General features: G+C 42.1%; 1 protein-coding gene across 1 annotated transcript in view; it reads left to right on the top strand.

The window, feature by feature from the left end:
- LHCGR (luteinizing hormone/choriogonadotropin receptor) overlaps positions 1 to 20,414 on the top strand; it is a 54,673-nt gene that overhangs the window by 11,905 nt on the left and 22,354 nt on the right. Inside the window, exons 2-6 of the mRNA XM_064571778.1 lie at positions 7,866 to 7,937; positions 10,084 to 10,158; positions 13,060 to 13,134; positions 15,359 to 15,433; positions 15,522 to 15,599. Coding sequence (XP_064427848.1) covers positions 7,866 to 7,937; positions 10,084 to 10,158; positions 13,060 to 13,134; positions 15,359 to 15,433; positions 15,522 to 15,599 — 375 coding nt within the window. The remainder of the gene's footprint in view (positions 1 to 7,865; positions 7,938 to 10,083; positions 10,159 to 13,059; positions 13,135 to 15,358; positions 15,434 to 15,521; positions 15,600 to 20,414) is intronic.

Here is a 20,414-nt window from a genome sequence, read left to right on the forward strand (position 1 = left end):
ATGGCCTCCAGAAGCTGACGGTTCTGTCAGAAGGCTAAGTTTTCACCCAAGAACCAGAGGATTGTGCAGCAAAGTATATCAACAAAACCTCCAAAGGAACAGCACTGATGTGCTTTGATTAGTGAAGGGCACAGCAAAGGACCAGGAACGAAATGACCTATGTTCTAGTTCAGATCTGCCACAGAATCGCCACGTGGTTTCAGGGAAATCATTTCTCTTTTCCTAGCTGAAGATACTTCGTCTATAAAGTGAGGGGTTGGACCAAACCACTTGCAAGCAGCCCTTTCCTCTGATTCCTTGAGTCTAATACAGTAAGTGTTTAAAGGAGTGGTCAATCAAAACCACCTGGGTGTATTTTTAAGGCGCATTCCAAATTTTCAGATGTAAAACTTAACAAATTGAGTGTCCATCTATACTGACTTCATATTTCAGGTAACACTGACATCTCAGCCCCCTGTAGGTAAATGCGGAAGACAAGAGGCCAACAAATGAAGACATACCCAGTAATGAAGTTGCCAAGTAGATCAATGCATTTGAAAATGCAATGATTTAAAATCATTTGGAAAGGGGGAAGCCATTTTTATTTCATTCCAAGATGAAAGCAAGTTTATTATAATTACTGAGCAGCCTTGAAAAGAACACAGACATTCTTAAGTCTCTGTTGAATTTAGATCAAGGTCTTATGTAATAAATACAAAAACATTAACATTCTGTTAAATAAGGTAATGCTTTCCCCTCCCATTTTGATGAGTTCGTTAGGCAAAAAGGCTTTGAGCATCTCTGATTTCTGTCTTTTTTCCTCCCTCTGATTTGGTAGCATTTAAAAATTCAGGGTGGGGACGCCTGGGTGGCTCAGATGGTTAAGCCTCTGCCTTCGGCTCAGGTCATGATCCTAGGTCCTGGATGGAGCCCCACATCGGGCTCTGTGCTCAGCAGGGAGCCTGCTTCTCCCTCTCCCTCTGCCTGCCTGTCTGCCTACTTGTGACCTCTCTCTCTCTGTCAAATAAATAAATAAAATCTTTTAAATAAATAAATAAAAATTCAGGTGTATAGCTCTAGCAATAAACTAATTGTGAAAGATGCATGGATGTTTGTAGCTTTCTTAAATCGATAATATAGATGGCTTTTCTAAATAATTAGAAGGAAGTGAATAAAAATATTTCATTTCTGCTGTGCTGGGCAGAAGGACAGGTAAAGGCTCTGAGAAGATACGTAGGACTCCACCCAGTCTTTGGGGACTCCGTTTGGTGCAGGACTCTTTCCCTGGCTCTCCTCTTCCTCTGGCCCTGCTCAGCCCATGCACTTCAGTAGGTGGTCCTGCCCCGGAAACCCTGATGCAATCCAAGCTCTTAAAGACCAAGGGGATGTGGGGAACCTACAGTTGTCATTGACTTCATGCAATACCTGTCTTTAAAAGGAGAGATTGTGTCAATTGGAACTGTATTTTCCATTCACCTAGGGAGTTTGCTATTTAAAGGAACCGTCCATGGAATCCTTTTGCAGAACAAAGAACCCTTTGATAATGCAAATGTATCCCATTGATAGGTTTTTATGAGAAAGGATTTTAAATCCTGGATTTCACTAAGAGGGGGGAGGGGGACAGCCCTCCTGACTCTGAAATTCTCCAGCTAACATTATTTTGAGGGCTCGTTAACAAGCCAGTGAGCTGGACAAACCGGCTCCTCCCAAGGTTATCTGTGTTCTTAAACTCCGAAGAAAAAAGTAAGAGGGGTTCAAGCCCCACCCTTGAGTATTCAGGAGACATTAGGAACAATTAAGGAGGACCTGATAATGTGGCATCATCCTTTTCAAGGTGACTGAGTTTATGTAAATGGTAGTTGCTTATCTGTAAATTGTCCCCTGGTGCTGAGTTCTGACACAAAACACACTGGTGGCTTGGCAATTGGGTTGGCTAGGAAGGGGAGCGAGTCTGGGGCCCAGGTTAAAGAGTGGATGGGAAGGAGCTCTGAAGGGGGGATCACCCTTCTGACTATCCCACCTTGAGGCAAAGGGGCCAGGCCCTCACCCTGCATTGACCAGTCATCGGATACATGCTGCCCAGGAGAGAAGATGTGATCTTGGATGAGGTGGTGATCTTAGGCTGAGGGTAATTCCAGGAGAACAACTATTTAGGGGCTTCAGCTGCCCCCTCTCCCAGCCTCTGGGGGGATGAGTGCCTCAGTCCTGAAGGAGGATTTTGGCAGCCCACCACAGCATCCTCTACAGGAGCTAACCCAACTGGGTAGCCCAAGCAAAGAGTCTCTATCTGTGCCAGGGGCCCAGTTTGAAAGTCAGAACCCAGCAGTGAGAGATACTAGGTTGAACCTAACCAGAGAGCAAGTAGGAACTGTTCCGGGTCAGAAATGTTTTTTAAGAAGCAGAGATATAGGGATCAGGATCTGGTGACTGAGGAGAAAGATGGAAGGGGCTCCACTCCTCGGTGGACTCTGGGGAGACCAGGCAGGCTACAAGATGAGGACTCAAGGCAAAAACAAGCACCAACATGGTGTCAGGGGAGGCAAGTGTAATTCAAGACACTGCAGGTGTACTCCTGCCCTCCAAGTATTGTTAGGCTTAGTGTAGACAATGCAGAAAGACACAGGACTCCACCTGAGTCACGACCACTCACAGGATCCCAGAACTAGGGTGAGTGCTTAGTTCCAATCCTAAAGGGGTAAAGGATGCTTCTACATCAACTTTAGCCCATAACTGGAAAGGCTGGGGACTTGCAGACAGGATTCATGAATAAATGGAGTTTTCATACTTGATGAAAATAAGGCAGACTGTGTCATCCTGTTTTTGTTCCAACATCTGCGGCACAGGCACTTGGGCAAAGTGGGATTTGGCCCTCATCCAGCTGTTATCCGTGTTATATCATCCCTTCATTTAAAAACAAAGTGTCGGGCGCCTGGGTGGCTCAGCTGGTTAAGCGACTGCCTTCGGCTCAGGTCATGATCCTGGAGTCCCGGGATCGAGTCCCACATTGGGCTCCCTGCTCAGCAGGGAGTCTGCTTCTCCCTCTGACCCTCCTCCCTCTCATGCTGTCTCTCATTCTCTCTCTGTCAAATAATAAAATAAAATCTTTAAAAAAAAAAAAAGTGTCATATGGGAAAAGGTCTCTTCTTTTCAAAGAGAAAAGAGAAAAGAAAAGAAAAGGAGGAGGGAAGGAGGGAGGGAGGAAGGAAGGAAGGGAGAGAGAGAAAGGGGGGAGGGAGGGGAAAGGAAAAGAAAAGAGAAGAAGAGAAAAGGAAAAAAGAAAAGGAGGAGGAGGGAGGGAGGGAGGGAGGAAGAGAGAGAAAGAAGGGGGAGGGCAAGGGAGGGGAAAGGAAAAGAAAAGAAAAGAGCTGTGAAATGTAATAAAAATAAGTAGTTGGAGCATCCCCCGCCATGGACGCCCTTAACCATCTCGCTATTTAGGAGGCAGAGAGAACTTTCCACCCTGCAAGCTCAACCTCACGTTTGCCCAGTGGCCTGGCTCTTTACCACCGCCTGAGCTGCATGGTTTGGTACTGTCACACTCTCGTCTGAGACAGAAAAGGCTCTGTCCCTCTTTTATTTGTCTTTGCTTTATGCATAGCTTTCATTCCTTTTTTGACCCTGGACAGCGGAGCCGCTAAACCGTCCTTGCCCTTGATCTTTTGTCCCCAGTTCTCCTCGGCTGCTGCTTTGTAGCAAATGATATTGCTAGGCTTTTCCACAGCAGTTCCTCAAGTTCACACAATTCTTGGAATACACATAGGCCTAATTTCAAAACCAGAAAAGAAGGAAGGAGGGAGGGAAGGAAAGCAGGGGAGGACTCAATACATCAAAACAAAACTTTCTTTTTCTTTTTTGTCTCTCAGATACAGAGGGCTAGGTCGATCACACTTCTTCATGCAACCAACATCATCGCTGGTCCATTCAAAGTCGCTCTGCTTTTAGTTATTCATTTTATCCCCTTCTCTCACTTCCTTTCAACTTGCCATAGGCAATCATCCTAATATGTACTTAGGTGTTTTCATTAAAATATTTAATGTTTTGTGTGCATGTATTTTAATTCTGCAAGTAGGATTTTATATCTTCAATTTCTTACTTGTTGCTCTCGGTACCATGACTCTAAGATCCACACAGGCTGCTGTGTGTGCCTTTAGACTCTTGCTTCTAGCTGCTGACCTATTAGTTAGGTATGTACTGTCCACGCTACCAATCTCCCACTCAGTAATGGACACTCAGTTTGCATCCAACCCCCCTGCTGCCACAATGCCTTGAAGAAAATCCTTACACAGGTTCCCTTAAGTAACCGTGTCAGAATTTCTCTGGGATGTATACAGGAGTAGAATCGCAGGGTGGATTTGGAGACAGTTGTTCACATTGCTAAAAATGTCTGGCCTCATAAAAGCACCCATCAGAGTAGGGAGCACCTTCAAAGGGAGTACGTTCAAATGGTTATTGGCAAATCTGCTTAGAAACTGCTGCCAATTGAAGATGAATCAGGATAGAAGACATGACATCTCTAAAATAAAAATATAAGTCAGTGGGAAAAACAGCTTTGGATTCATAGAACCACATTCTGCGCCTCACTTCATGAGAGTACATCTAGTGGCAAAAGCTTGGTACACCTGCCTCACCCACCTGTCTCCCCATTCTCTGGCCCCCAGGCCTCGTCCTTGCCCCAGCCACATCCACAAAGCTACCTGCTATTTGCTCAGTGGCTCCTTTATGGTAAGAACTTTATTTTTATTCTCATTACTCCTGCCTTTCCTGATCTGCAGCATCAACCTCAGCTGCAAAATTTCATCTTGTACTAGGGCTGTTCTGTAGTCCCTGGGGACAGCCAGGGCATGATCTACAGCTTCTCTCACTTGTGTCCAACCTTTGCTCCTCATCCCTCATCCCTACATCAATCAAAAGCTCAGGCAACCTCCCTGGTCAAACCTGAGCCAAACTGCTCTCCTGGGAGCCACACTATGCTCGCTTTTGGAGGAGGAGGCTGCTTGCTGAGAGGCTGCAGTTTCTGGGTTCCATTTGCATGAATAAACAGCTCTGAAGGGTTCGTTTTAAGCTTTTATGTAAACACTCTCCAAAATATGTTCTGTACTGCATTATCCCCAGCAATAAAGATTCTGGAATCAGAATTTGGCTGTCCGTTTTATTGATGTTGCATGGGGTACAGTAGAATACAGCTTTCTCTTCTGGAAATTGATTGACTTGGCAGTACAGAGAGCAATAAAACTGTTTTTAATCAGTAAGCCAAGCGGACATGATTCCAGAAGAAATATAGGAAGCAAATGTGCCATCATAAGAAGATTTCTCCCCCCACTGTCCCTGTTCTTCTTGGATGCCCTGTTAAATAAGTTTGGGTATTGAACAATGCGTTTGGTGGGACTGTCTTCAGGAATAAAATCAGAGGACCAAGTTTGGATTACTTCCTCTAGGTTGTACCATCTCTAAGAGACTGTTGAGTAAAAGCATTTCTCTGAAATGAAATTTCTTTGCAGTAGCCCCTAGAGAAGAACTGTTGGTAAGCTGCTCTGCAGGAGAAATGACGAGAGTGCAGCATTTCTCTTCTCAAGAGAAACAAGATTACAGTGCCTATCTCTCCACCTTGCTCACTGACAGAGAGTGGGTTACCTGTACAGACCAGAAGGAAATGAAATCACTATCTCTAAGAGCTATCTGCAACCCATGTTCACTCCAGTAGTATTCAAAACAGCCAAGATATAGAAACAACCGAAGGGTTCTTCAATTGATGAATGGATTTTAAAAATGTGGTAATTACACACACATACACACACACACAGAGGAATATTTTTCAGCCATAAAAAAAGAAGGAAATCCTGCCATTTGTGATAGCATAGATGCATCTGGAGGGCATTATGCCAAGTGAAATAAGCCAGACAGAAAAAGACAAATACTATATGGTATCACTTACATGTGGAATCTAAAAGAAAAAAAAAACAAACAAACAGCCAATTTCCTACAAACAGAGAAGAGAATCATGGGTGCCAGGGGCTGCGGGGAGGGGGATCTGAGGAGCTATAGATCAAAGGGCACAAACTTTGAGTTATAAGACTATCTTCTGATGATCCAATGAGAGTAGATTTTAAATGTTCTCACCCTCCCCCAAAAAAGAGTTAACTATGTGAGGTGACAGATGTGTTAATTTTCTTAATCTTTGTAATGATTCCACAATGTATGTGTATATCAAATCACCACACTATACACTTTTAAGTATATACAATTATGGGACACCTGGGTGGCTCAGTTGGTTAAGCGTCTGCCTTTGGCTCAGGTCATGATCCCAGGGTCCTGGGATCGAGTCCCACGTCGGGCTCTCTGCTCAGCAGGGAGCCTGCTTCTCCCTCTGCCTGCCGTTCCCCCTGCTTGTGCATGTGCGCACACTCTCTCTTTCTCTCTCTCTCTCTGACAAATAAATAAATAAATATCTTTAAAAAATAAGTATACACAATTATATTTGTCATTATTCCTCAATAAAGTTTGGGGTGGGAGGAGAAAGAGACTGGGTTAGAAATCACATACTTTGGCCCAATATCACACCATCGAAAGACTATTTGGGCTCAGTCTGCTTGGTCATGTTACTTTGTTCAGGATACTGAATCTCTTTGTGATCTAGTTCTTTTGCTATCAAAGGGAAATACCCACCTCACACCATCGTTGAATGGATAAAATAAGGTTACAGGTGGGAGTGCACAACTCACATAGCCCCTTACACCAGTAGCAAGTCCCTTCTGAGACTGTAAGACATCTCCCTGATTCAAATACACTCCTGATGCCGAAGGTGTTCTTTCCTGGCAACCAAGACAGTCTGCTTTGTAGACACGTGAAAAGCAAGACAGCATCTCCCACCTCTACTCTCAAATTTCTGATACTCACTTCCCACCTGAAATGTCCTCATCCACTCCCCTCCTCTCTGCCAGGATTTGGTCCAAAACCCTGAACCATTGTAGATGCTTGATAAATGTTGGTTGAACATTCATTCCTGCTTTGCAGATGCTTTCTTCTGAGTTATCTTAAGCCCATTTTCCTTTAGCAGGTGTACATCACCCTGTTCTGCTTTTGCTATTGCTGAATAATTGCTCTTTTCTCAACTTTTACGTAATGGATAACTTTTATCTCAATTCAAGAACACTTAGATTGTTCCTCTGAATATAGGTGAGTGCCTGAAGGAAATGTTCTATAGATATTCCCCCAAAATGGCATGAGATGCCCATGTAATTGAGCTATCATAGCAGCCACCTGGTCTGGTTGGGAGGATACTGAAATCAACTGTCTGGGGAAGATGGTATATCTCAAAATAGGAACATGTTCCTAGTGAATCTTCCCTTCTGCTGCCTGCCTGGTTTCCAATTGTATTTTCACCAGTCACTTCCCCACTTTACCCAAGACAGTTTCTTTTCCCTCTTCCCAACCAGGCCTATGCGGCCACTCTAGAACTACTTATCAACTATTGACTTGGTGCCAAGCCCTGTTCTTTACATGGCTTATATTGATTAGTCATCATAACAACCCTGTGAAGCAGGAATTATTATTCCAATTTTATAGATGAAGAAACTGAAATAGAGGGCCTACATACCATCCTCAGGATCACCTGACCAAGTAGTGAGAGAGTGGGGATTTGAACCCAGGTGTGTCTGAGCCCAAAGTTTGGGATCTTACTTACAAAATAACATACTCTTTGATAAAGACCAAGTGTGAGTCATGGCCCATCTCGTTATTGATGTAAATTAGAATTCTCCACCTGAATTCAGTCATTGGAATTCTGTATTCACACACATTTGCGCGTGCACACACACATTTTATTCATGAACTTAAAAGGTACCCAGTCTTAAATATTAAACTCTTGGCTTTCCTCTCTTCTTTTCTAGGTCACTCACCTATCTCCCTATCAAACTAATCCCATCTCAAGCTTTCAGAGGACTTAATGAGGTCATAAAAATGTAAGTAAGATACTGCATGCCCAAAGACATTCATAATTGGAATAATAAAATTTTTGTAAGGGAAAACATAGTTGAAAAGGGATAATGTTTCTAGGAGAGAAACTGTGTTAAAGAAACCCCAGTATTTTTATCTTTATAATACAAATAATATCTAGGGACCTTTGAAGAAAAGTATGATTTTCAAGAGTCATTAAATTCTGGATAATTAACCTTGCTTCAGTGAACTGAATGCATTTTGATAAGTGATGATAAACTTCTCAAATAGAAAAGAAAATAGATTCCAATCACAAAAATTCTCCTTCTGCTAGAGCAGTTATTCCCTTGTGTCACATTTTTAGATAACACCCACACAGAAGAAAATGTGTTGGAGGTTTATTGTGCATCAGAAGATAATCTTTATATCTAAAATATAATAAGTGTATGACACACAGTATTTATAGCTGTATTGATAAAAGGCCTTTATCAAAAGTGCAAAGCAACCCGATAATACAGCGTGATCTCACATTTGTGTCAGATGTAACTTCAATCCGTTCTCCCTGGGTCTCAGCCTCCAGGGCATAAGACACCATACATGAGAGAGAACTTTCTCAGGAGCCCAGTATTCCAGCATCCTCCTTAATGTTAGTCTGTGTGAAAGGACCTCAAAGGTCATTTAGTTCCTAGAAAGCATCTCTGATCTTAACAATCCATGGGGCTTTTGAAGCCAATTTACATCTTTAAAGATGCTGCATCATCAATCCTAGCTCCTTGGGGAGCCTCTGACTATTCTTTAGGGTATTAGCAAGCAATGAGGATATTAAAAATAATCCCCAAGAATTACAGAAATGTCAGTTTCCTTGAATCTAACCCTTATTCTTCTCTCAAGTTTAAATGTTGAGTTTTGATAACTTTTAATGCATTACACTTCCTCATGAGAAAAGTAGCCACAGCTAAAGAAACAAACCATTAGGTATGAATAAAATGAATCAGTCCAGGAACAATCCATTACTGTGTTGTTCATAAAAGACATTAACTGCCTTAGGCTCAGCCTTTCTGTGGGCTAAAGCTCTCAAGTCTGAAGGCTTCAGTGAATGTTAACCTTAGAAACACTCAAATGTACAGTTTGTGAATTTGAGACTTTTTTCTCAGCTGGTAGCAAATGGTAGCTTATGTTGGGATTTTAAGGTAACATTGACATTATTTGCGTGCCTGGGATGGTATATGACAAAGCTGGTTCCTTTATGTTTGTGTCTTTTTAAAAAATCCATTCACGGATGCCTGGGTGGCTCAGATGGTTGGGCATCCGACTCTTGGTTTCAGCTCAGGTTGAGATCTCGGGGTCGTGAGATCAAGCCTTGAGTCGGGCTCTACGCTTGGCATGGAGTCTGCTTGGGATTCTCTGCGTCTCCCTCTGCCCTTCCCCCCATTCACTCTCTCTCTCTCTCTCTCTCTAAAATAAATAAATACATAAAATCTTTAAAAAAAAAAAACTCCATTCATTAATCCATTCATTCATTCATACTCTATGCACCAGGCAATATGAAGTCACCACAGATTCAGAAGTGAACAGGATATACTCCTTGTCCTCAACTTGCTAAAAGAGAAAAATGGTCAAATAAATAGACAGTTACAACCCAAAAAGGACACTATGTGCAGAAATTGACCACCTTGCAATTGCCTCAGAACAGGATTTTGGGAAAAGGAGAAAGAATTATGAAACAATGAAAGCAACCCACATTAAAACCTCACTAGGGTGATGGAGTTGGGAATTCAGACATCTGGATCCTGGTCCTGAGCCTTCCCAAAAGCACTTTTTGACTGTCCTCTGGAGACTCTCAATTTCCAAAGCTGATCTCACTAGATTTTCTCAAAAGACCTGTCCACTTCTAACAATCTGTGACTCTGAGTCACAAGAAAAAAACCTGTCACATAAACAGGGGTTACTGAAACCTGCATTTCAACTGCACCTGGGTTATAGACACCCATCAATGCTCCTAAAGGGAGATGTGGCACTTTATGATGTGAGGACAACGTGAGACATCCCTGTTCTTTTTTAAAAGGACACACTGGAGCCCCCAGTTGTTGGGTCACACACACAGCTTATTATGATGCATGCATGGTCATTTCTTTCATGTTTCTTCTTTTTTTCTCTCTCTCTCTCCCCTAGAGAAATCTCTCAGAGTGATTCTCTGGAAAAGGTAGAAGCTAATGCCTTTGACAACCTCCTCAATTTGTCTGAAATGTAAGCATCAGCTAACAGATAGTTTATTGCTGTACACTATTACCCTTGCTGGCTGGAGCCCACTCAGTATTTGTATTCAAGCAGCCACTGCTAGGAATCCAAGAGGAAAAGACTACAGCAATTACTAGGTCTGGGCAGGCACTAATTTCTCTCACTGCAGTGGCCTGAGGGTTGCCATGGTGACAACCTCTTCTCCCTGGGAGCTGTATAAACTCTGAAACATCACAACACAAAGTTGGAAATTAAAATTGACATTGTGGAGTCCTGCCAAGTAGCTCTTACCTTATGGAAGGGAGGGAATGAAGTCCCTGGGATAGTGGGGAAATTTGAAAGGGAGCTTAGAGATCATGAATTAGTTCATTGAGGACTGTTCATTTATTTAGTAAATGATTCTTGGAAATCTACCATGTAAAACCCTGTGCTGGACATGTGTATGTGGTTTGTCATTGTTATTGTGATGGTTTAGAATTGATTCTTAAAAACAGTCCCTTCCGAATTATTACTTTCCTCCAATATACAAAAAAGAGGGGTGAAGACTGGCTTGATTCAGTTTTCAGATGATGAACCTCTGACCCAAAGAGGTTAACTGACTTGCGTGATGACACACAGCAAGTCAGTGCTAGAGCTGAGGCTAGGAATTGGGTCGTGTGACTCCCAAACCAGTCTTCTTACTGCTGCCTTATTTGGTTCAAACCTGAGCTTCTAAAAATGTCACCTGCATGGGAGTTTTGAAAGTTAAGGGAAAGGGAAGGATATTAGCAACAAACATTTTCTGAGCACTTGTATCTGGCATTTATTTCCTCGAGGTTGTGTTAATCCTCACAGCTTCCCTGCAAAGTGGAGTAGTTCTCCCTTTTGTCCAAGGGAAGGAAGGGAGGCTCAGAGAAGTCAGTAACTGGACCAGTGTGGCACCGTAGACAATGGCAGGGCTGAGTTTCCACCCCCGCCTCTCTTTTCTTCAAAGCTGTGCATTTCCCACCACACCACAAGGCCTCCCTATGAATGGTCCAATTAGCAATTATCTAAAGAGAATAGCTGATTGGTAAGTATGTGAGTACCCGCCACATGTCCAACCAAGGGTCAAGTGCTACTGGAATACAGAGGAGGTAAAATATAAATCTTCCCCAGAAGATGACAGTACACTCAGGGAGGTGAGACTACCTCACCAACTGATTATGGGGAAATCCAAAATAATGGGTATTCAAATGCAGATTTATAGTCTGGACTTGGCTATGAAGTAGAATTGGGGGGTGGGGAGTGGAGGGGAGAGGAGGTCATCACCATTACAGATGACAGTACTATCCCAGACCTAGAAATCTGCCCAAGTGATGATGAAGCACAGCTTATACTGAGAACCACCAGAACAGCTTAAGATACAGTGCTCATGATGCAACAGGAAGAAAAATAAAATGCTCTAAGGGAAGTTTATGGACTTTTCCAAAGGAAGGCCCTGACACTAGGATGTTAGCTCCATACAGGCTCTCTTTGTTCACAGCTGTAACCCCAGTACCTAGAACAACGCCTGGCACATGTAGGTGCTTAATAAATGTTTGTTGAGTGAGGGAATGTATGGATTGAGTAGTTTAAGGTCAGACCCCAAAAGATCTTTAAAAGTTCCTTCCACCTACCTACATAATGCCTTATATGGCCCATGATTGCTTGACTAAGTTGTTGTAAAAATAATTACAACAAAACATCACTCACCTCTAAAGAATCAAAAGAACATAAAAGATGGAAATAGGCACAAATGGTGGGTAACTATAGTAAGGGGGAAAAAACACTAGACTCAGAGTCCAAAAAATTGAGTTCACTTCCAAGTGGGGCTACTTCTCAGCTGTGTGACTAGAGACAAATTATTTAACATCCTGGTTTCATCAACTATAATAATTGTTAACACTGGTTGAAGCCTTACTGTGAGCCAGAAACACACATTTACTTCTCAAAAACTACCCTATGAAGAAACAGAGCTTTAAATGATGTATCCAAGGTCATACAATTAGTAAAACCAAACTGACTGCAGAGCCCCTCCAACTTACCAATACACTATATTTTCTCTATAGAACAAGAGTAACTATCATTTCTTCAGGTGGTTGTGGCATGGGGTAAGAGAGTCAAAGGCATTTGCTGGCCTTTTACTGAATCCAAAGTAGACAGGCAACTGTGGCTACTTCTCAAAGGGTCATAGTCCCTGGAGAAGTAGGGAGAAGGGCAATCATACCACTGTGGAGTCATAGCTGTACTTTTATACTATACAGAGCCCTGCCTCTGACATTATCTCTACCTATTCTATTACTCACTACATACCAACCTATGAGGTAGGACGAGTGCATATTATTATTATAAAATTATAGAAGGTCACACTAGCTCAGGGAAGTTAGGAGGCTGTGCATCGTCACACAACAAATTATCTATAACAATGGGCATAAAATCCCCCCAAATCCAAGCCCCCGGATTGATCCAAAGACTGAGTGCCTGTCTGGATCATTGGTCAGTGTGGCTGCCAGCCGAGTATGAAGAAGACCAGTTTGCCTATAAGGGAGAGTAGCCAATTTGCTCATCCGACCTGGGAGCAGAATCTCCCATCACCCCCAGTGTGTAGGCTCCGTGGTGAGAGCCGGGAGTCCTGGAAGTTGGTGCTGCCTCACCGAGTGGGATGGAACAGACTCCCAGCTATGATGTTTATACCTTCCTCAGCAAGAGGTTGAGAGCAGAGCTTCCTGGCAAGAGCCAACTGGCTCTCACCATGCAGTTTTTATCCCCAGGCTCCTAGGAGCTCCCCTCCAGCATATGAAGTCTCTTGATTTTTGTTGATGCCATTTTCAGCCAGCATCCTCTGGTAACGATGGTCTTGTACATTCCAAACAATACACATTTCTTAAATTGCTCCTTCTCTCTTTACAGACTGATCCAGAACACCAAAAACCTGGTGTACATCGAGCCTGGAGCATTTAGAAATCTCCCCCGGTTAAAATACCTGTGAGGATTTTTCCTTTTTGAGCAACTGAGGAGGGAAATTGGGTATCTGATGAAAATCAAAACAATTAAAATGTTGGGAAGAATTTTTTAACTATATATTTAGCATTATTTGCACATCTGTCTTCAGCAGTCTGATTAAAATTTAATCAGCATTTCTTGTCAGACACCAGGCTGGGTGCTTTCAGAATCTGTGTAACTGGCTCCCAACACTTTCACTCTCTAGAAAGCACATGAGAAGAATATCACCCCCTTTGCAAGGATTTTCAAAACTGACAGTGGGAATGGGGAGAGGGGGGTCATGACACTTGAAAAAGGGTAAATTGGAATCTCTAAGGTGAGGTGGTGATACAGACAGAGCCCAGGTGAAAGTAAGAGAGGCAATTCTGATTCAACACCCATCCCTGGTTAAGAATTACTGATTCCTTCATCTCATTTGTTCCTTTCTGCATTAAGTGAAAACTTTTTAAGTATTGCCTTGAGGTAGACACTGGGCCATATAAACTAAATCATTGTTTTCTATTTCCCATTAAATCTTATTAAGTCTTCTAGTTAGAATTATAAGTTGAGTACCCATGGTAACCCAGCAGATTCAATTGCCTTGCCAGCAAAACCAAAATTCCTGAAACTTGATACAATCTATAAATTGATCACTATGGATCTTCTCACGGGTCAAGGAGTCACTTATTCACACAGAAAAATTTAAATCCCTCTAACACAGACATCCTCTCTTCTTCCTGATAAGTTAAATTTCATAAAATCTCCAGAGGGTGGAAGTCCACAAACCCCACCACTTCAAAAAAAAATGGAGAGGAACGGGAGGACATCTTTCTGGGCGTGGTGTTCGGTGTCACCTGGATAGCCTTGCCCTGGGGCCTCCTACAGGAGCTGCCGCTGGCCCAAGCATAGCTCCTACGGCAGCTCTAACACCGAACGCCTCCTAGCCCAGGTGTTCTGCTTTTCCAGGCCTCCGGGGCTGTGTAGGACATAAGCATAAGCATCTGTACTGTCAACCACTTTCGAAAAAGAAAAAAAAAAAAAGAAAAACATAAGAAAATCCCAGAACCAAATTTGACTATTATAGTCCCTTGTTATCTAAGAATCATTGTCTCTATTAAATAGCATTTTCACCCCCCAAACAAGTGATCGTCCCCCAACCCCAGTACACTTTGCTGTCAAAGTTACAATGCCATCACCAGCCACAGAGAGGACAAGGATTCAGTGCGATCTGGGGTTACAGGTAAGAAGGAGCATCAGAGCCAGGGGAGAAACCTGGCTTCCTTCTGTTGTCACCAGAGTGTGAGGAAGTTCATGTCAGTTTCTACAGCCCTGCACAGGTGAATTTAAAACTCGGCTAGGGGAAATCTGGATGCCTGGACTCCTCTAAAGGAGTCCCATTCTTGTGTAATAAAATATCTTTCAATTTAACCTATCACTGAAGCTTCTCTCTTCTTTGAAGCTTAAATAAAAGGTGGGAGGAAGAAGAGACCTAAGCCCCAATAAGGAAAAGCATGTTCAATGATTTCAGTAAGTTATAAGGAAGAACTTCCTGAACCACAAGGTAGCTAAAGAAAGAAAGATTTTTAATAATGAGGGATATGGGGGCGGCTGGGTGGCTCAGTCATTAAGCGTCTGCCTTCGGCTCAGGTCATGGTCCCAGGGTCCTGGGAGAGCCTGCTTTTCCCTCTCCCACTCCCCCTGCTTGTGTTCCCTCTCTAGCCATGTCTCTGTCTGTCAAATATATAAATAAAATCTTTAAAAATAATAATAATAATGAGGGATATGGATTTCTCATATGGAGATTAATATTCCTAAAGTGTTTGAGTTTGAAACCTATTCCAAAGTAGAGGGATGCCATCTAGAACTACCAAGAGCAAATTACTAAAAAAGAATAGGATAGAATACAACAGAAAAAACGCAATTGATACAATAGGAAAAGACAGGCTGGAAACATAAATATAAATGAAAAAGACCTGAAAGGTTAGTCCCGGCCCCTAGATCTTTAAACAGGCATCTTTAGAGCAACTTCTTCCATAGTGCTAGGGGCTTTAAAATTCTGACAATCTTCAACAGCTAAAAGTGCTACCAAAAAAGCCAAACTCAGTATTTTTTTAAATGTGAAGATAGTCTTTGCAAAGTGCCTCTCTACTGCGTTTATCTTTATGCCTTAATAACAATCACTTTTACTCACTCCCTGCCCACATCCCCACCCTACCCCAAATCACAGGAGCATCTGTAACACAGGCATCCGAAAGCTTCCAGATGTTACAAAGATCTTCTCCTCTGAATTTAATTTCATTCTGTAAGTACCAGGCTGATTGCTATGCATAACAGTTTCCTATTTGCAGCTAAAATTTGGAAAGTAAATATTTCTCATTTTATTCCTCCAGGGAAATTTGTGATAACTTACACATAACCACCATACCAGAAAATGCTTTTCAAGGGATGAATAACGAATCCATAACACTGTGAGTAAAATCCCAGATTCATGTTCTGCCATTCAGGCTCCTGCTATTCTTGCTTCTAGCTTGAGGTGAGCTCTTTCTCATCTTTCACCACGTTCTTCATTCACTGGTAACATTCTTTATGACCTAAAATGCTAGGGTGAGAGCAGTTGTGCGGGATTGCAGCTGTGCCATGTGTTCACACAACCACCAACTGACCCATTCGGTTTAAAATTAATCAGACGGGCCCTGAGGATTGACAGTGACCAAATTTCCAACTGATGAAATTGTTCACTGCATCAGTGGAATGCTTTGAAGCTGGGAAGAGACAGCCGGGAGGGAAATGACTGCCCTGGTTCAAAGAGCAGAGAAATTTCAAGTTTCAAATGAGAAGTTTGGAACGATATTCTCCAAGTAGGTAAAATAGTTGATCGATAGAGCCTGCATTCACTCGCTTACTCTCTCTGATTTTTTACTTTGCTTCTGAAGAGCACCATCTATGCCCATTCCCTACATCCCTTAATACTTGAAAATAGTGTCTTTTTATTTGACAATCACTCATCAGGTTACCAGGCTCATAGGCCCTACCCCTTTTATGCTCTTTCCTAAGGCCTTGCTATTCAAAGTATGGTCCATGGACCAGCAACTACTGTATCTTCTAAGAGCTGGTTAGACATGCAGACTCTCAGGACTCAGAACTACTAACTCAGAATCTGCAAGTTCCCGATTCACATGCACATAAAGTTCACAGGGAACTGTACTAAGATAACCCAACCTACTCTCTTCACTATTCATCTGCCTGACTTCCTTCCCTCTGGGGTCCCTGCCATCTGCACATGGAGCACCTGCCTTTGCCCCACCATTCAGAAGGAGCGTTCTGGGCACCATGTCTCACTTGTATCCAAAGTCCAATGACCCATACTTAATTCTTTTCCCCACATCCATATCCCTCTCACTCTTTCTACTTTGGTTACAGCTCATGGCAGAGTTGTAATGAATCAATAAATGAGCTTGCCCTTAAAGAAAGAGAGAGCAAAAAAAAAGAGAGAGCACACATTGGATGACCCCAAAATGAGGAGATAGTTGTGAAGCAAGAGAAGAGACCATCTCAGAGGACTCTCTTTTATAACATGGATTTTAAATATTGGTATCAATGTACATTGCATTTGAAGAGTACTTTTTACTTTGTGTAGGTATAATTCCACACATTTAATTGTCACGTTACAAAGCTGTAGCTCATGCAGACCCAGCTCAGAGTATTGCAATCAGGGAATACAGAGCAGCAACCAAAAAAAAAATTTTTTTCAAGATAAATTCTTTACTTGCAGCTCTTAAACACCAGGAAGGATAAAGGAGATCCTAGAAAATCTCTACAGTCTTTCTGCTCCTCTACTTTCCTTACACACTAAAGCTCTTCCAGCTCTATTTTATAAAGTATTTCCAACACACCATTGCATGTATCTAGAACTACTCATTTATCACACCCCCGTCAGAAACAGAGCAAAGACTGCATGGGGAGGTACCACATACCTTAGGATTCTTTAGTGAGAACACAAAAGACATAAGATCCATATCCCCAAGGAGTTCAGAATCTCAATTATGAGGAAATGGAGAAATTATGGGGGTAAACATGAAAGAATGAAAGAATAATACAAACCAGTAGATATTCACTGTGAAAGTTTGTGTTACGCAGAAATTAGAAGTCTTAGAGAAGTCCTCTTGGGCTGGAAAAGTCAGAGGAGGCTGCACGGTGGGGCTGAGACTTGAGTTAGACCTCATAGTATCAGTAACATTGGTATGGGTAAGTGTGATAATAGCAGCTAATATTTATACAGCACTTAGTAAATGCCTGCACTATTTTTAAGTACTTTTTAAAAACTTGTTTACATCTCACAGCAACCCTATGAGGTAGGGACTATCAGCCCCATTTTTAGATGAGGAAACCAAGGCACTACGGGGTTAAGTAATTTGCCCAGGGTCAGGATTTAGACTCCGTCTGGCTCCAGAATCACAGTCTTAACCATTATGTGGTACCACATACCAAGAAAAGGGGAGCGCGTAGTCTAAGTGTGGGGACATCATGAGCAAAAGTATGGCTGTGGGAAAGAGGACAACAAGGTATGTCTTACTTATTGGGGAGTACACACCCAGCTTAAGAAACAGGAAATAGGTTTAGATAAATGGCAGAGGTGGAGGGGACATTGGATTGCTGAGTCTTGAATGCTGGGATAAAGGATTAAAAGCTTAGAAGTAACTCTGACAAAAGTAATAAGAAACCACCCAGTAGAGTAGCCTTTATTCAAAGATCATAAATATCCAAGACTTCCTTTGATTTTGACCTAAATCTAAAAATAATCAGGACCCAAATGGTACTTGTCCCAGGTAAATGTACAGCCATAGGAATGAAGTGGAAATGGAATGAATGAAAAGACAGAAGATGTGGAGAACAGTCAACAAGAAAATGAATGTTGGGATGATCCACAGGGTCCTCGTGAGCAACCAAGACTGGACCAACCCACCAAACTCAAGGAACAACAAAAGATTCCTTTCACACATCACATTTCAGCATGTGCACATGAGAGCTGCACAGTATTTTTATTATGGGGCTATTAACTTATGTTAGTTATGATTTTAAGAAGAATAGTGCTTACCAGCAGGGCATAATTGCCCCACATCTGAAGTTAATGAGGATTGCAGATTCATCTCTCCTAATGGGCCCAGGGGGCATTGGACTTCCATCCCCCTCCTCACTCTCAGCCCTTCATCTGGAGGGGGAGTGATTAGTCATTTGCTAGGCACTTGTTCTCAGCTGAATAGGCCCTTCTGTAAGCGAAGGATCCTGTGGAGCACCCTGTTGGAGAAAGGGTATTACACTTAAAGAGGAAAGCTTTATTTTCTCAGCTATAAAGTTCAACTTCCTAATTAGGAGCCTTCTCTCTTCATTATTAGTAGTATTGGAGATTTTGCTTTTTGTGGAACCTTTCTTGTCCTCCCCCCACCCAAATCTTTACCAACTGTGAGCTCATTTAATGAAAACAAAACACTTCACTTGATGCTGGAGAAGCTCAGTGGGGTTAATGCTAAAACTATGCATTATACTCTTACGTCCCTTATAGCCACTTTGGCTTTTCATTAAATCTCCTCAAGAGGCTACCTTGAAATGTACCCCCTGAGAAAGCAGGATGTGGCTGCACCACCTTTAAAATATTCTAGATGACTGGTCATACCAGTCTCAAAAAAAGAGACAACTTTGATTCATGTCTGAACTCCACAAAGAGAAGGAAAGGTCGTGACAGCTAATTCTCAGAGAAAGAATGCCTGGCAAAGGATGGCAAGCTTCCAGGCTGCACCTGTGATAAGCCACACTGAAGAGACTGCTGGGTGTTGAAACAGAAAGCCTGGGTTCTAGTCCCAGCCCTGTGTCTAATGACCTCTAGGCAAGTTATACCACCCAGACATGCCTCTGTCTCTGTGTATCCAATGGGATTAATACTTCTTGTGCAAATTCAACCACATCGTGTCAACTACATGGCACCACCATGATTAAAAGCTAATATTCAGCAAGCCAGTTGTTTTAGACCACCCTGAAAACACCATGTCTCATCATCTCTTTAAATATTTTAAAATTTTCAGTGGACAAGTGGAGTCACTTCCCACTTGTCTTTCCAATAACACCCCTATACAACTTACCTAGATTTACCAACTATTAGCAGCTTGCTACACCCACCCCATCTCTATATGTGTAAGTATATACAACATATTTCTTTTTGGCCAAACCATCCAAAAAAAGTTTATAGATATTATGACACTTCATACCTTAAATAGTTCAGCATGTAACTCCCCAAAACAGGGACATTCTACGTAACTACACCATTATACACACACACCCCAAAAAAAGCAAAAACAAAAACAAAAAACCATGAATTTAATGACATTGTCCAATCTACAGTCCCCATTCCAATAAAAATGTCTTTTATAGAATTTTTCTTGACTCAGAATCCAATCAAAATTTTATGCACTGCATTTTCACTATTATGTCTCTTAGTGCTCCCAACCTCACCTCCTACCCCACCCATGAAGATCTGCTCCCCGACTTTCCTCTGTTCTGTATGACACCAATTCCTTGAAGGAGCCCAGGCCAGTTGTCTGGATTCATCTGACTGTATGATCAGGATTAGATTCAGGTCAACATTTCTGCAAGAACACTGCAAAGGGCATGCTGTGTCTCTCCCAGTTTATCAAACCAGAAGGCACATCATGCCATGCCCCTTGGCCATTTGGTTAAAGTGTGACTGTCAGACATCTTCATTGTAAGGGCACATTTTTCCCTTTGTCATTAATAATAAGCGATAGTGGGATACTTTGAGTTGGTGCAACTAGCCATTGGCCAAAAACTTTTCAGCTAACGGTTTCAGCATCAAATGATTATTCGGTTATTATGCAGGGAGTTACAAAAGGGAAGTTTTAAATTTCATCATTCTTCTACATTTATTACCAGCACTCTTCTGTAAAAAAAAGAATCCTCTCCTTCTCTCTCGATCTCTGTCTTTTTTAAGTATCACTGTGGAAGTAGATTTTTTAAAAAATTTTATTCAATATATTACAATCCATTGCAGTCATCATTCTTTTGGATGCCTGACATCTTTTTGTTATTACATATGGTAAAGTCATATAAGATGACATGAACTTGGCTGAGGGAAACTTGAAGGAAAACATAACAACTCAGCGCTGCTGAAAGGCAGGAGGTATGCCCACATTAGAGAGAGGATTTCCTTGCCAATTGAGTCTGTGAGCCCCACAGAAATGGGGGAATTCTGATGAACATTCAAAACTAGGGTC

The sequence above is a fragment of the Mirounga angustirostris genome, unplaced genomic scaffold (genome assembly GCF_029215605.1).
Source record: "Mirounga angustirostris isolate CCGP_5_RB_7025 unplaced genomic scaffold, mMirAng1.0.hap1 SCAF_10, whole genome shotgun sequence".
Taxonomy (NCBI): Eukaryota; Metazoa; Chordata; class Mammalia; order Carnivora; family Phocidae; genus Mirounga; species Mirounga angustirostris.